At 34.3% G+C, this 16327-nt stretch overlaps 2 protein-coding genes across 2 annotated transcripts; both read right to left on the bottom strand.

Moving 5' to 3' along the window:
* Positions 1–801: 801 nt before the first annotated feature.
* Positions 802–5587, bottom strand: LOC136068480 (UPF0481 protein At3g47200-like). The gene is made up of 2 exons (XM_065775670.1): positions 5012–5587; positions 802–1727 (listed from the first exon to the last, which is right to left on the bottom strand). The coding sequence occupies exons 1-2, from the start codon at positions 5585–5587 to the stop codon at positions 822–824; spliced, it is 1482 nt and encodes a 493-aa protein (XP_065631742.1). The 3' UTR covers positions 802–821.
* A 6884-nt stretch (positions 5588–12471) lies between these two features.
* On the bottom strand, positions 12472–16100 carry LOC112021168 (UPF0481 protein At3g47200). Its single transcript, XM_024053738.2, has 2 exons — positions 15525–16100; positions 12472–13377 (listed from the first exon to the last, which is right to left on the bottom strand). The coding sequence occupies exons 1-2, from the start codon at positions 16098–16100 to the stop codon at positions 12472–12474; spliced, it is 1482 nt and encodes a 493-aa protein (XP_023909506.1).
* Positions 16101–16327: the final 227 nt, after the last annotated feature.

Below are 16327 nucleotides of genomic sequence, written 5' to 3'. Positions count from 1 at the left end.
AAAAAAAAAAAAAAAAAAAAACCTTAAAATTTACACAGGTGGCAGGGCAGCGCTGGTGTTCAAGAAGTTTATAAATAAAAAATAAAGTCACTAAAGTCATGCATGGGATAGGTAACAGGTGTCTGGGCCGTGGAATTCTTTAGTTAAAATAAATAAATAAAATGTCTCATTCCCCACCAAAGAGGTAAGAAAGTGAGAAAGTGAGAAAGTGGAACCCCCCACCCCCCTCAATTATGGTTTCTGTATCACTTTAATTATTTTGCAATTCAGTAGGAATTTAATAGTTGAATAGGTGATAAGTTTAAGGACTTTGGGCATAAAGTGGAGGACAAAAGATTTTGATTTTATTGATCAGTCTAGTGCATGGGAGGTATCACTTGGTCTAAAAAGTAACAAATCATGTAGCTCTCCCCTGCTCTTTTTCCCTCACCCTCTTCCCATACAGGCCATTAAAGAATGGGACAATTTCCATGGCTCCCTCATATAGCACAGTCATGTGTGGCGTCATGGACATAGACCTTGGAAGGTATCACTTGTATGGTTATAAAATAATTGTGTATTAAATTGCGTTAATACTTAATAGTATTAGTCCCCCATCCCCAATGACAAATTGTTGGCTCCGCCATTGACTTCAACTACAAGTTCTATTCCCAGCTATGTGGCGTGTTTTTATGATTACAAAATAAAATTATTACGAAACACAAATTAAATACACTTTTATAGCCACAATCTTGGTACTCACTCTTAATGTTACTACAAGTAGTTAAGAAATAATAGTCAATTAATTTTCTTACAATTCAATGCTACTAGAGATTTAATGATCATGGATGTGGTCGAATGTAAGCAATAATAGTAAACATGGTCTGAATGACACTAAGATACAATAATAGAAACGTGATAAGATATGATATAGTATTGGTTGGGGAAGAAAAATATTCACGTCTTATCGCTGCTATGATCTTGAGGTATGTCTTATTGCTACGCAGATAAATTTTCTGTATCAGTGGAGAAAGGTAGCACTCATGCCAATGATCATAAGCAACATCCTTGGTGAGATCATTGAGAAGCACAGAAACTTCATGGTCACTGCCCAGAACATGATAAAAGATCCTCTTGTTACGAAGAATTTGAACATCTTCGGGTGTGTTCACAAGTCCATCGAAGAAAATAATGTAAGATGTGAAATAAGGTTTTACACTTCTATTGCACTGTTCATAGGCAACAAGATTTCTCAAGATTGGTCCAGTTTTATAGTCAATAAAAAGTGGAGGAATCTCTAGTGAAGCCCTACCAGTCAAGACTGTCATGTGGTGACTTTGGTATTTGATGTCTAATAGGTCACCCTCTCCACTCTTCAAGAAAATCCCAACTCGTTGGAGCTCCCTAACACTAGGTATTAAACACTTTTTCTCTTGTATCAGTGACCCATATGAGCTTGGAAGGGGATGATGATATATGGGTTTGAAAGTTGAGTGAAAAAGTGCAAGTAAATGGTCAGGTGCTTGTTCAAGAAAGTGGTCTTTTATTGGTGTTTTTTGTGCTCGAGTGAGTAGAGGGTCAAGGAAATTAAGTGCAACACGTATGAGAGGAGGCTCATGGCCTAAGCTAGTGAGTAGATATAATTCTTGTAGGACAAAAAATGGAAGTTGGTTTTCGAGCTTCACCAAATCCAACCTAATAACAGGTAGCTTCCAACGTGTTCTGAAGATGGGATCATCTAAAATTTCCTGCAAGAAGATGCATTGGATTAACAAAATTTCCTTCAATAAAATGTAGGTTTCCACTTTCCCCACTTTATTTATTTATTTATTTTTTCTTATCATCTATAAACAGCAATATTTTAGTTTTTTGGATTATAAGTGGGGGTTCCTTTTTACTTGACTTGCTTTTGTAATGAAAGGGGAATCTTAATCATTTTTCCTTTTTTTTTTTCTTTTTTCTTTTGAAGAATATGTTAGCCTTGATCATTGCTAGCTTTTTTTTATGTCATAATCAAGGGAAAAAGGTGTTTATATATGATTCCCAGCATAAGGCAACAAGGGAAAAGGTCTTTATATGACTTGCAACAAGTTCTTTTGTTTCGTATATATCTTTTTTTTTTTTTTTACTGGCTTAGAAGTTTTGTTTTTTCCCCCAAAAAAAAAAAATTAATAATAAGAGAAGGAAAAGAGTTTAAGGGTTCGGCATAAAAAATTTTGTTAAATTAATTTCAATTGAAAACATTTTTAGAGAAAATTATTTGTATTTAGTTGTGTTCTTGAAAATGCTCTCATTTTTTTAAAAGTTTGACTCATATGAAAAAATCACAAAATTTCATATAATTATGTATAAATATTAAATAAAAACGTTAATTCATAGCTTTAAAATATTAATATAAAACAACAATTCAAAAATTAAAAATAAGCACAATCAAAATTGTTAAGGACATATTTTATGTAGTTGGCTAATCCTTTGACAAAACACACTTTACTTGTATTTGGGTAGATCTAAGTTGTGTTTAATACTTAAAGAAACATGTTGTTCAAGTCTAGTATTAAAGCCATGAAGATTGGACCAAGAAACAAGTGAAGAAAAGGTGTTCAATAAAGCTAGACAGATAGCTCGACACCTGCAGATAGATAGCTCGATAGCTGCTGAACACCTCCTCGACACCTGGCTATCTGTCGAGCTCTTCAGCTGATTCTTATCGCAATCTCGATAGCTTCTCGATAGCTGGTCGATCGATCGAGAAAGTTTCTGTCCCCTCGACACCTTCTCGACACCTCCTCGATAGCTGCTATCTGTTAAGATTCATTAAACCTCGACACCTCTCGATCGATCGAGGTTACGAGAAATCAGAATTTCAGCTTTTTGATTTTTGGGCCAAGCTTATGTATTTGAGTAGGGTTTCTTTTCTCATAACCCTAGACTTATATAAGGCTTATTTTAAAGGCCGTCATATAAGAGAATACAAGGAGAACATATGCAAAAGGTGACCGATGCCTTATTCTCTCTGAAAGAAGCTACTACGCCTTTGCGCCTTAGGATTTTGTAACCAAGTGCTTCTTGATCTTCATTGTTGATAAAGTGAAGAACTTTGCAACCAACATTCTTCTTCCTTAAGTTGGTGAGTGAGTCACGTTTTGAGATTCGTGCAAAGGAGTTAGTCACGTACTGGGATCCGTGCAACAAAAAGGGTGGCATTCATATATTGAAGAGTTCAGAGGTTCTAAAGCGGTAGAAGGTTTCTGCTGTGAGTTCATCTACGGGGATTATAAAGTCTAGGGACAAAGGTTTTGTACTAGATCTGAAACTTCTTTTTTCTATAGTGGATTGCTTTTCGGGAAGGTTTCCCCCCAGGTTTTTTACTGTGAAACTAGTTGGTTTTATTGGTTTTCCTAGGTCATCATATCTTGTTTTATTTTATTTTTCCGCTGCATGATTTTGACATGATATTGATGTTTGTTTGTTTTAACAAGTTTTATTAATAATAAATCTAATTAACAACTTGGGTTTAAAACTTGTTAATTCTATCAACCAGGGTCTAAATTTCCCAACAAAAATAAAATTGTTGAAAATTTAACTAATAATTAAAACTGTCAAAATAAAAGTGCAACAAAAAAGAATAATAAAACTATCTACTAATTGTGGAAGGGGGAAGCCCAAAGAAAGAGGATCGACAAATGGATTCAACTCGAGGAGCAACTGGGCCCAACTATTTATCAAATCAAGCCTAGTACGATTAGGATAGTCCAATTAGTGAAATGGAGGAAGGCGGTTCACCCAATGAGCCCTAGGAGTAGACACTCCTCGGGAGACTGGGGATAAATCACCAAGGCCATAAGGTTGAAGGCTGAGGAAGGAAGTAGTGGCATGCAAGAAAGGAAAGGAGGAAGCTTCTAGATAAAGCACCTATAACATCCCCATTTAATGCACTATACCAACTTAGCTTGCCACATTAATGGTAGAATGAATCCAAATCAGTGCCCTTATAGCCTACAGCCTATTCTACCACCACTAGCAAAGTAGTGATGGGACAAGTATCTAAGGAGGTATTAATGACCATCTAAGTAGAAGGCTTGGATACAATCCTAGCAACTATATATAGGAAGGAAGATCCTCCTAGAAAGGGGATCAGAAAAATCTAAGGGGGGGAGAAATAGAGATATAGAAAGAGAAATTGAGAACTGTGTAACCGAGAAATGTATATCCTAAGAATTGTTACTCCTCGGCCATCCAGAGGAAGAGCTTGAATACTCTCTATTTCTTTGCTATTATTCTCTAGTAATATGAATCTCTATTTCTTTGCTATTATTATCTACTAAAACTATTATCTTAGCCAATTTTCTTTCTTTAAATTATCAAACAAAGTTACTAAGGCTTGAAGGGTTGACCTTGACAATCCACCTCTACAAATTAATTGTACTGGACCTCCATTCTATCCCATTCTCATATAGTTTGAGTCGAATTGTTCATTTTCCCCCCTACACTAATAAATTCACGATTCACGTGCATAACTACAAACACTTAAAACCTTCCCAAAAGTACACATGAAAGTTATTTTTGTGCTACTTTTAAAAATTTAGGAGCCATTTCCAAACTTTGGAGTCTTAAAGAGGGTGTATGATGATTTAGGCCTAATGAAGTTTTCAACCATCCCAAACATCCAAAAATGAGAAAAATGTTTTATGTCCAAACAAACTAGACCTAAACTTTATGTTGTTGACTGAAAATTATAAAATTCTTCATTTTGTTCCAACTTGAAAAAATAAATTTCATATTTTTTAATAGTAAAAAAATTCAATTACTGCAAAAAAAAAAATCAAAACTTATAGATTAATTATACTTTATTAAATCACACGACTAAGAAGTCCTCAAAGTCAATCAAATTTACAAAAAGAATTGTAATTGAACTAATATCTTAATATCTCTTAGTGCTTCTGATGAAAACTTCAAATTCCTTCATTTCGAATTATTAAATAATAATAAATAAATTAGGCAAATGAAATAGCTGGAATGGATTAGTGGCTACCTTTTCACTCCTTAGATAATAGCGGAAGAGCTCAATTATGAAGCAACCATCAATGACCATCATGCGGACAAAATCATCTGTAGAAATGTGTTTAAAGGCCTCTGAGTAGCACCATCTTGCTCTCCCTTCCAACCTCTTCATGGCCTCAGCAAGTCGTTGGAGCCAGTGTTCCCTTTCTTCCTTGCTTTCATAACGCATGGAACCGAAAAGAAACCGGAGTTTATGCTCTTCCATCTCTTTTAGCAGGGGATTCTTGTAATGAAAAGGGCCAATAGAGACAAGCACTGGGTCATAGGCATGTTCATCTACTCGTTTCATGTTTGTAGGAGCCCGGAACATTGTGCATGGCATTGGACAATATCTTGGGGTGGCAAATGATTCTTCTTTCATGGAGTACTCATTGACAAGCTTGAGCACCCAATTAGGAGTTGAACTTGTACTTGTGATTGTGGGGTAGTCAAGCTTTTGGTTAAGGGATATATCTTCTCTCAGACCAGTGCTTCCCACTCCCAGTAGCAGTGAATCTGAATTACTAATTGCTTCCCTACTCATGTGGTTCATGAAGTTGTGCTCCATTTCTTGGAGAAATTTTGAAGAATGCAAAGTATGACCAGATTCTATGATATTAGCAATTCAAAATGATTATGTAATGGATTCAATAATTCTCTGATCTTACTATGGTATCTGCAGGGTCAAGTCAAGTCTAGCAGATAAAATTAAATATTTCCTCAACTCTTTTAGAGGCCCCAGCAGATAGGTGGATATGGACTGCCACTTATATTGGGCAAATATCAGTGAAATCAGCTTATTGGCTTGGTCAGAGAGAGAACCCACCTATTAGTCAAGATGTGTCAAGTGGAGAAATTTGGAAAACCAAGATTCATGAGAGACTAAAAATGCATTTATGGAGGATTGCAGCAAATCTTCTCCCTACTAAATCCTTTTTGGCTAGATATATAAATATTGGACACGTCTTGCTCATTATGTGGCATGGAAGAAGAGACTTGTCTCCATTTATTTGTTTTGTGTCCATTGACTAAAGCTATTTGGTTCAACAGCCATTGGGGGTTTAGATTTGATGGTTTGGGCCTCTCCTCCTCCTCCCGGTTCATTCAAACATTAATCTCCCCTCCGGATACAGTTGGGTTAAATTCAACTAACAAGGCAGAATTTTTATTATTCGGTGCAGTGATATGTGATGAGGTCTGGAAGTTAAGAAACCAAGTTCAATTTGCGGGAGGTTCTCCAAATTTGGATGGGACTTTGCTAAAGATTTCCAGATTTGTTGCTGAGTTTTGGAAGGTTCTTGATATCCCGATGGGGTCAACAAGCAATAGGATTCTTTCAGCTTAGTCTAATCCAGATAGGGACACTATTAAGATTAATGTAGATGCTGCTTGCAATTCTGTGAGTTCATCCATTGCTGCTGTAGCTAGAGATTGGAGAGGGGAAGTAGTGTTTGCTTGTTCTAAAAGAGTGAACACCACTCTCCCTCTCCAAGCAGAGGCTGAAGCTATAATTTGGGCCCTCATCTTGGCAGCAAACTTGGATGTTGACTCCATTTCCATCGAAAGTGACTCAAAGTCCTGCATTGATGCACTGAGTTGTCCTAACTCGGATGTTCCTTGGAGAATAAAAACCATATGTTCTGATGTTTTAGCCTTAAAGTTGAATTTCTCAATTTGTAGATTTAGTTGGGTGGCTAGAGAAGCAAATGTTGCTGCTCATGTTTTAGCCAAGTGGTCTTTGTCAAACAACTACTTTGGCTCTTTTGATGTGGGGTTGGGGCCGCATTGCTTTGTTTCTGTTATTAGAGCTAAGGCTTCTTCTTTGTCTGTGTAGTTTTGTTCTTTGTTTAATAAAATTGCTGGTTCATCAAAAAAATAAATAAAAATTTACAGCGAGGATAAGACCTTTTTTACCCTACTCTACTTACCATGCTAGCAACTATTTTGTGTGGAAAAGGTTGTTAACATTTACCATTATTCCCATTATTAATGAAACAGTGCACTAATATTGAAAGTCTAAATACCACTCAGATGCTATTTCTATAACCTAAAATAGTAAAAACTCACTCTATTCAGGTTTGTATACTTAAAAAATCGTGCAACTTATGAATAGTGAGGTTGCATATATGCAATTTTACTATTCATAAGTTGCAAAAAAAAGAAATAATAAATAATAATAAAATAATAAAAAATTAATTCAGTGATTGTGTGTGAAGAAAAAAAATAAAGTGGGAAGAAAAAGAGAGAGAAGAATATTTTTTATTATTTTATTAGGTAGTTTATATTATTTTATTTGGTTGTATGTAAAAGTGCTTGTGCAAGAGAGTCCTCATGTGCTGGTGTTTTTTGTGCTCGAGCGAGTGAATATAATTTTTGTGCAAGAGGACGCTCATGGCCTGAGCTAGTGAGCATATATAATTCTTGTAGGACAAAAAATGGTCTTTGGTTTTCGAGCTTCAGTAAATCCAACCTAATTACGTACAGGTAGCTTCCAACGTGTTTTAAAGATGGGATCATCTACAATTTCCTGCAAGAAGATAAATAGGATTTATAAAAGGGATATGGTTTATTATCACATTAGCGTACATTTTTTAATGGTAAAGATAATACTTATAATATATTTTTTTGAAATTGAGCATATTATTAATTTATAAATACTATAAAATTGAGCACGTATTATTGATTTATAAAAACTATAAAATTGAGCACATTTGAACAATAGTTGACTACCTTAAGTTGTGATGTATTAGTTTTGCAGCCTTTACAAATTTTCGCATCATTAATATATTTGTTCATTTTTTATTTTTTTTAAAAGAAGAACTCGACAGTTTTAAAATATCACAACCTTTAGAATTGATTCTCTCACTCACGCACAGCCTTTACCTCCCACCTCTCTCTCCTAGCCCTCACGTAAAGTCTATCTCTCTTTGTGCATTTGGATCCACCTTTTAAGTTCAGCGTTTGCATTTTTTTTTTTTAGCGTATGAATAGTAACTTGCACTATTCATGCACATGAATTCACTGTGCACGAAACAAAATTCACTATTCATGCACTGTTTGTGCGTTTAGATCTGAGTTTTAAGTTCAGCGTTTGCCTTTTTTTTTCTTTTGCTTTTTAGCATGTATGAACAGTAACCTGCATTGTTCATGCACATGGATTCACTGTGCAGGAGACAAAATTCACTATTCATGCACTGTTTGCGCACTGTTCACATGTCCTACAGTACTATTCACATATTTAAAAATAATTTTGTTACAGTGCTTTTAGTTTTCAATTTTTAGTAAAATAAGTTGTATCCAAATGGACCCTCTCTATTGAGTTTGTTTTTTCTCTCTCTCGTGTCAACAAAAAAAAAAAAAAAAAGATCTCGTAGGTAAAAACTCATTTGCAATATGTGGTTTCATTATAAACACCACCCCCATATCTCCAACTCTCACTATCTATCAAGTTTCAAAATCAACCAAAACCTCAACTTTGAACACATCCATTTGCAATTTTTTGAGACGACCATCACAGCCTCTCCACCCAAATTAGTGTCGGCACCGTAATTTGTTGAGATTTTTTATGGGTAACCCAAAATTGTGATTTTGACAAATTTCATGGAGTCAATAGAACCAAAAATTAAACCCAAAATAATGATACCAGAGAGAGAGAGAGAGAGAGAGAGAGAGAGAGAGAGAGAGAGAGAGAGAGAGAGAGAGAGAGAGAGAGAGAGAGAGAGAGAGAGAGAGAGAGAGAGAGAGAGAGAGAGAGAGAGGATAAAATAATGACATTCTTTAAAGTTTAATTACACATCAACGATACTAGGGATGGATCTAGAATTTCAAGATAGGGGGTTCAAAGATAAGTGAAATATTAAAGAAAAAAAAATTCAAATAAGCATCCATATAGTTAACAAACTATCAACCAAAACATTGTTTCTTAATATATTAATATGCAATCATCTACCAACAAAGACAAAAGACATTCCCATCAAAAAAAAAAAAACAAAAGACATAAAACGCTATTATTTTTTAATACATTATTTATGAAATGAGAACTTGAAACTTTTTGAAATCTTCCAAATTATCTATGATTGAATACAAACCAAATGTCAAAGTTATGTCCCTTTCAATGTATATCATAAAAGAGCTCTCTCTCAATCTTGGCTACTTTCTCGGTTTCCTTTTTTTTCATTTGTTTTTAATAAAATATGGATTTACAGGAGTTGGGTTGATGATTTTAGAGGGGAGGGGCCCTAATCTCTCTCTCTAATCTCGGCTACTTTCTCGGTCTCTCTTTTTGTAAATTTGTTTTCATTGAATTTTATGCTTTTAATAAAATTTGAACTTACATGAGTTGGGTTGATGACTTTGGTAGAGAGGGGCCCAAGAGGACGAGAAAACATAGAGTTTAGTGAGAGATAGCGGAGAAGAAGAAAAGAGAAGGTGGGGTATGTGGGATAGATTTCATGTTGTTGAACTGGCATGCTGTTATGAAATTTTCAATTTGTTCTGACAATTTTTTTTTTTTCGGGAGTAAACGAAAATTTTAGTTAACTTAAAAAAAATAAAAATAAAAAAAATCAAACCATGATTAATACTCCTACTTTATTGAATTATACAGCTGAGTCATCAAAGTCATTTTAATTAATCAGTATTGAATAGATCAGGCATAGGAAATTAATGGAATGGATTACTAATTAGTGGTTACCTCTTCAGTCCTCTGATAATAGCGGAAGAGCTCAAGTATATATGAGGCAACCATCAATGGCCATCATGCGGACAAAAAAAATCTGTAGAAATGTCTTCAAAGGTCTCCGAGTGACACTGTCTTGCTCTCCCTTCCAACTTCTTCATGGCCTCAGCAAGATGTTGAAGTCTATGTTTTCTTTCTTCCTTGCTTTGATAAGGCGTCAAACTGAAAAGAAACTGGAGTTTATGCCCTTGTACCAGTGCCTTCTTGTAATGAAAAGGGCCAACAGAGACAACCGCAAGGTCATAGGCATGTTTATCCACTCATCTCATGTTTGTAGGAGCTCGGAACATCGTGCATGGCGTCGAAGAATATCTTGGGGTGGCAAATAAATGAATAATTCTCTTCTTTTCATGGAGTCATTGACAAGCTTGACTACCCATGCCAATTAGGAATTGTGATTATACTTTGGTTAAGGGATATATCTTCTGTCAGACCTGTGCTTCCTGGTAGTGGTTGAATCTGAAAATGCCATGCTGTTTATGAAGTTGTGCTCTATTTCTTGGACAAAGTTTGAAGAATGCAAAGTATGACCTCCTATACAGCTACGCTAAGTACACAAGGCCAAAAGAACATCTAGGTACGTAGCATCCATCTTCACATGCAGATCATGAAGAGTACTCATAAAATTAAGCGGCACAGATTAAGGATTTAGGAATTCAAAATGATAATTATGTATTTATGTGTGGATTCAATATATTCTTCTCTCATCTTATTTTGGTATCAGGGTCGACTGGTCAATTAATACAGTAAGGATAACTCGTAATTATTATTTGGAACCTCAGCTACCAGCTTGCAAAATTTTTTTGTGGACAACGTTGTTAACGGTTACTTTTTAATACTTCCTCCTTCAGTTTCAATTTATTTGTCTTATTTAAAAAATCAAACTTTTTAAGAAAATATCATTTATTAACCTATCTATCTCATTAAAATGTATAAGTTTGCAAAACTATCCTTAAATAAATTTATCAGTTTTTTTTTTTAATTTTTAAATAGTCATTCTTAATGAGTTAACTAAAAATGTGCTCATATTAGATTGATTTTTTAAAGAGAGATGCTACGTCTACAATAATTCTACAATATTTTTACAACAAATCACAAGTGGTTAGTTGTTATTGGTTCAAATTTGAAACTAACACTAAGATTACTTTTTTGCCCCAACAATAATAACTAGTAACAACCTGCCACTTAGAATTTGTTGTAAAAATGTTGTAGACATATCATTTCTCTTTTTTAAATATTTGTTATTTTTCTTTTCAAATAGTTTTAAAAATAAAGTAGTGGTATAATACGAATATTAGTAAATTAATGATTTTTATTTTTAAAAATAGAACAATATTTTAGGATATCTCAAAATGGAATAGAGAACAAATAAACTGGGACGGGAGAGTATTATAAATCCAACATGATCAACATATATCTACTTTTTCATTAGTATCTTAAAAAAATCACAAAGAAAAACAAATAAAGGGTAACGATTTTCCTGCTTCATGACATAGACAATGATACTTCATGTGGCGTCATGCTCACCTCTACATTTGCTTTTTTCTTTTCTTTTTTAAACCCTACATATTGTATTAAAAATTAATTATTCATATGATACACTAAATGTAAAGCTTATATTATATCCATCCTCATTTGGCAAAAAAATATGATTTTGAAACCTGGATTGTTCAAAGAACCAAAAAAGTGAGAAGTTTAAGATTTTTAAGGTTTAATGAGGTAATGATTATTTTAATAATAATTAATATAAAAATAAATATAATAAATGTGAAAATTTTAATAATTTAACTTATATAAAGATATTAAATATATCTTTTTTATTAAAGATTAAATGATATTTTTCTCAGAATTTGTTGCAAAGTTTAGATATCTTTCGTAGCTCAAAAAAAAAAGTTTATTTCGTAAAAAAAAAAAAAAAAAAACCTTAAAATTTACACAGGTGGCAGGGCAGCGCTGGTGTTCAAGAAGTTTATAAATAAAAAATAAAGTCACTAAAGTCATGCATGGGATAGGTAACAGGTGTCTGGGCCGTGGAATTCTTTAGTTAAAATAAATAAATAAAATGTCTCATTCCCCACCAAAGAGGTAAGAAAGTGAGAAAGTGGAACCCCCCACCCCCCTCAATTATGGTCTCTGTTTCACTTTAATTATTTTGCAATTCAGGAGGAATTTAATAGTTGAATAGGTGATAAGTTTAAGGACTTTGGGCATAAAGTGGAGGACAAAATATTTTGATTTTATTGATCAGTCTAGTGCATGGGAGGTATCACTTGGTTTAAAAAGTAACAAATCATGTAGCTCTCCTCTGCTCTTTTTCCCTCACCCTCTTCCCATACTGGCCATTAAAGAATGGGACAATTTCCATGGCTCCCTCATATAGCACAGTCATGTGTGGCGTCATGGACATAGACCTTGGAAGGTATCACTTGTATGGTTATAAAATAATTGTGTATTAAATTGCGTTAATACTTAATAGTATTAGTCCCCCATCCCCAATGACAAATTGTTGGCTCCGCCATTGACTTCAACTACAAGTTCTATTCCTAGCTATGTGGCGTGTTTTTATGATTACAAAATAAAATTATTAGGAAACACAAATAAAATACACTTTTATAGCCACAATCTTGGTACTCACTCTTAATGTTACTACAAGTAGTTAAGAAATAATAGTCAATTAATTGTCTTACAATTCAATGCTACTAGAGATTTAATGATCATGGATGTGGTCGACTGTAAGCAATAATAGTAAACATGGTCTGAATGACACTAAGATACAATAATAGAAACGTGATAAGATATGATATAGTATTGGTTGGGGAAGAAAAATATTCACGTCTTATCGCTGCCATGATCTTGAGGTATGTCTTATTGCTACGCAGATAAATTTTCTGTATCAGTGGAGAAAGGTAGCACTCATGCCAATGATCATAAGCAACATCCTTGGTGAGATCATTGAGAAGCACAGAAACTTCATGGTCACTGCCCAGAACATGATAAAAGATCCTCTTGTTACGAAGAATTTGAACATCTTCGGGTGTGTTCACAAGTCCATCGAAGAAAATAATGTAAGATGTGAAATAAGGTTTTACACTTCTATTGCATTGTTCATAGGCAACAAGATTTCTCAAGATTGGTCCAGTTTTATAGTCAATAAAAAGTGGAGGAATCTCTAGTGAAGCCCTACCAGTCAAGACTGTCATGTGGTGACTTTGGTATTTGATGTCTAATAGGTCACCCTCTCCACTCTTCAAGAAAATCCCAACTCCTTGGAGCTCCCTAACACTAGGTATTAAACACTTTTTCTCTTGCATCAGTGACCCATATGAGCTTGGAAGGGGATGATGATATATGGGTTTGAAAGTTGAGTGAAAAAGTGCAAGTAAATGGTCAGGTGCTTGTTCAAGAAAGTGGTCTTTTATTGGTGTTTTTTGTGCTCGAGTGAGTAGAGGGTCAAGGAAATTAAGTGCAACACGTATGAGAGGAGGCTCATGGCCTAAGCTAGTGAGTAGATATAATTCTTGTAGGACAAAAAATGGTAGTTCGTTTTCGAGCTTCACCAAATCCAACCTAATAACAGGTAGCTTCCAACGTGTTCTGAAGATGGGATCATCTAAAATTTCCTGCAAGAAGATGCATTGGATTAACAAAATTTCCTTCAATAAAATGTAGGTTTCCACTTTCCCCACTTTATTTATTTATTTTTTTTTTCTTATCATCTAGAAACAGCAATATTTTAGTTTTTTGGATTATAAGTGGGGGGTTCCTTTTTACTTGACTTGCTTTTGTAATGAAAGGGGAATCTTAATCATTTTTCCTTTTTTTTCTTTTGAAGAATATGTTAGCCTTGATCATTGCTAGCTTTTTTTATGTCATAATCAAGGGAAAAAGGTGTTTATATATGATTCCCAGCATAAGGCAACAAGGAAAAAGGTCTTTATATGACTTGCAACAAGTTCTTTTGTTTCGTATATATCTTTTTTTTTTTTTTACTGGCTTAGAAGTTTTGTTTTTCCCCACCAAAAAAAAAATAATAATAAGAGAAGGAAATGAGTTTAAGGGTTCGGCATAAAAAATTTTGTTAAATTAATTTCAATTGAAAACATTTTTAGAGAAAATTATTTGTATTTAGTTGTGTTCTTGAAAATGCTCTCATTTTTTTAAAAGTTTGACTCATATGAAAAAATCAAAAAATTTCATATAATTATATATAAATATTAAATAAAAACGTTAATTCATAGCTTTAAAATATTAATATAAAACAACAATTCAAAAATTAAAAATAAGCACAATCAAAATAAAATTGTTGAAAATTTAACTAATAATTAAAACTGTCAAAATAAAAGTGCAACAAAAAAGAATAATAAAACTATCTACTAATTGTGGAAGGGGGAAGCCCAAAGAAAGAGGATCAACAAATGGATTCAACTCAAGGAGCTATTGGGCCCAACTATTTATCAAATCAGGCCTTGTACGATTAGGATAGTCCAGTTAGTGAAATCAAGGAAGGTGGTTCGCCCAATGAGCCCTAGGAGTAGACACTCCTCGGGAGACTGGGGATAAATCACCAAGGCCATAAGGTTGAAGGCTGAGGAAGGAAGTAGTGGCGTGCAAGAAAGGGAAGGAGGAAGCTTCTAGATAAAGCACCTATCACATCCCCATTTAATGCACTACACCAACTTAGCTTGCCGCATTAATGGTAGAATGAATCCAAATTAGTGCCCTCATAGCCTACAGCCTATTCTACCACTTCTAGCAAAGCAGTGATGGGACAAGCATCTAAAGAGAGATCAATGACCATCCAGGTAGAAGGCTTGGATGCAATCCTAGCAACTATATATAGGAAGGAAGATCCTCCTAGAAAGGGGATTAGAAAAATCTAAGGGGGGAAGAAATAGAGATATAGAGAGAGAAATTGAGAACTGTGTAACCGATAAATGTATATCCTAAGAATTGTTGCTCCTCGGCCATCCAGAGGAAGAGCTTGAATACTCTCTATTTCTTTGCTATTATTCTCTAGTAATATGAATCTCTATTTCTTTGCTATTATTCTCTAGTAAAACTATTATCTTAGCCAATTTTCTTTCTTTAAATTATCAAACAAAGTTACTAAGATTTGAAAGGTTGACCTTGACAATCCACCTCTACAAATTAATTGTACTGGACCTCCATTCTAACCCATTCTCATATAGTTTGAGTCGAATTGTTCATTTTCCCCCCCTACACTAATAAATTCATAGATTCACATGCATAACTACAAACACTTGAAACCTCCCCAAAAGTACATTTGAAAGTTATTTTTGTGCTACTTTTAAAAATTTAGGAGCCATTTCCAAAACTTTGGAGTCTTAAAGAGGGTGTATGATGATTTAGGCCTGATGAAGTTTTCAACCATCCCAAACATCCAAAAATGAGAAAAATGTTTTATGTCCAAACAAACTAGACCTAAACTTTATGTTGTTGAACTGAAAATTATAAAATTCTTCATTTTGTTCCAACTTGAAAAAATAAATTTCATATTTTTTAAGAGTAAAAAAATTCAATTACTGCAAAAAAAAAATCAAAACTTATAGATTAATTATACTTTATTAAATCACACGACTAAGAAGTCCTCAAAGTCAATCAAATTTACAAAAAGAATTGTAATTGAACTAATATCTTAATATCTCTTACTGCTTCCGATGAAAACTTCAAATTCCTTCATTTCGAATTATTAAATAATAATAAATAAATTAGGCAAATGAAATAATTGGAATGGATTAGTGGCTACCTTTTCACTCCTTAGATAATAGCGGAAGAGCTCAATTATGAAGCAACCATCAATGACCATCATGCGGACAAAATCATCTGCAGAAATGTGTTCAAAGGCCTCTGAGTAGCACCATCTTGCTCTCCCTTCCAACCTCTTCATGGCCTCAGCAAGTCGTTGGAGCCAGTGTTCTCTTTCTTCCTTGCTTTCATAACGCATGGAACCGAAAAGAAACCGGAGTTTATGCTCTTCCATCTCTTTTAGCAAGGGATTCTTGTAATGAAAAGGGCCAATAGAGACAAGCACAGGGTCATAGGCATGTTCATCCACTCGTTTCATGTTTGTAGGAGCCCGGAACATTGTGCATGGCATTGGACAATATCTTGGAGTGGCAAATGATTCTTCTTTCATGGAGTACTCATTGACAAGCTTGAGCACCCAATTAGGAGTTGAACTTGTACTTGTGATTGTGGCATAGTCAAGCTTTTGGTTAAGGGATATATCTTCTCTCAGACCAGTGCTTCCCACTCCCAGTAGCAGTGAATCTGAATTACTAATTGCTTCCCTACTCATGTGGTTCATGAAGTTGTGCTCCATTTCTTGGAGAAATTTTGAAGAATGCAAAGTATGACCAGATACTACGATATTAGCAATTCAAAATGATTATGTAATGGATTCAATAATTCTCTGATCTTACTATGGTATCTGCAGGGTCAAGTCAAGTCTAGCAGATAAAATTAAATATTTCCTCAACTCTTTTAGAGGCCCCATTTTTACAGCGACGATAAGACCTTTTTGACCCTACTCTACTTACCATGCTAGCA

The sequence above is a fragment of the Quercus suber genome, unplaced genomic scaffold (genome assembly GCF_002906115.3).
Source record: "Quercus suber isolate HL8 unplaced genomic scaffold, Cork oak 2.0 scaffold_117, whole genome shotgun sequence".
In the NCBI taxonomy this organism is placed as follows: Eukaryota; Viridiplantae; Streptophyta; class Magnoliopsida; order Fagales; family Fagaceae; genus Quercus; species Quercus suber.
Note: the sequence above shows the minus strand (reverse complement) of the source record. Positions and strands in the feature narration are given on the sequence as shown.

What these genes read in the sequence shown, in the direction of transcription:
- LOC136068480 (XM_065775670.1), bottom strand. Translation starts at nt 5,587, where the DNA reads ATGGAGCACAACTTCATGAACCACATGAGTAGGGAAGCAATTAGTAAT. An exon ending in ATTATCTAAGGAGTGAAAAG is followed by an intron (nt 1,728 to 5,011) that starts GTAGCCACTAAT and finishes ATCTTCTTGCAG; the next exon opens with GAAATTTTAGATGATCCCAT.
- LOC112021168 (XM_024053738.2), bottom strand. Translation starts at nt 16,100, where the DNA reads ATGGAGCACAACTTCATGAACCACATGAGTAGGGAAGCAATTAGTAAT. An exon ending in ATTATCTAAGGAGTGAAAAG is followed by an intron (nt 13,378 to 15,524) that starts GTAGCCACTAAT and finishes ATCTTCTTGCAG; the next exon opens with GAAATTTTAGATGATCCCAT.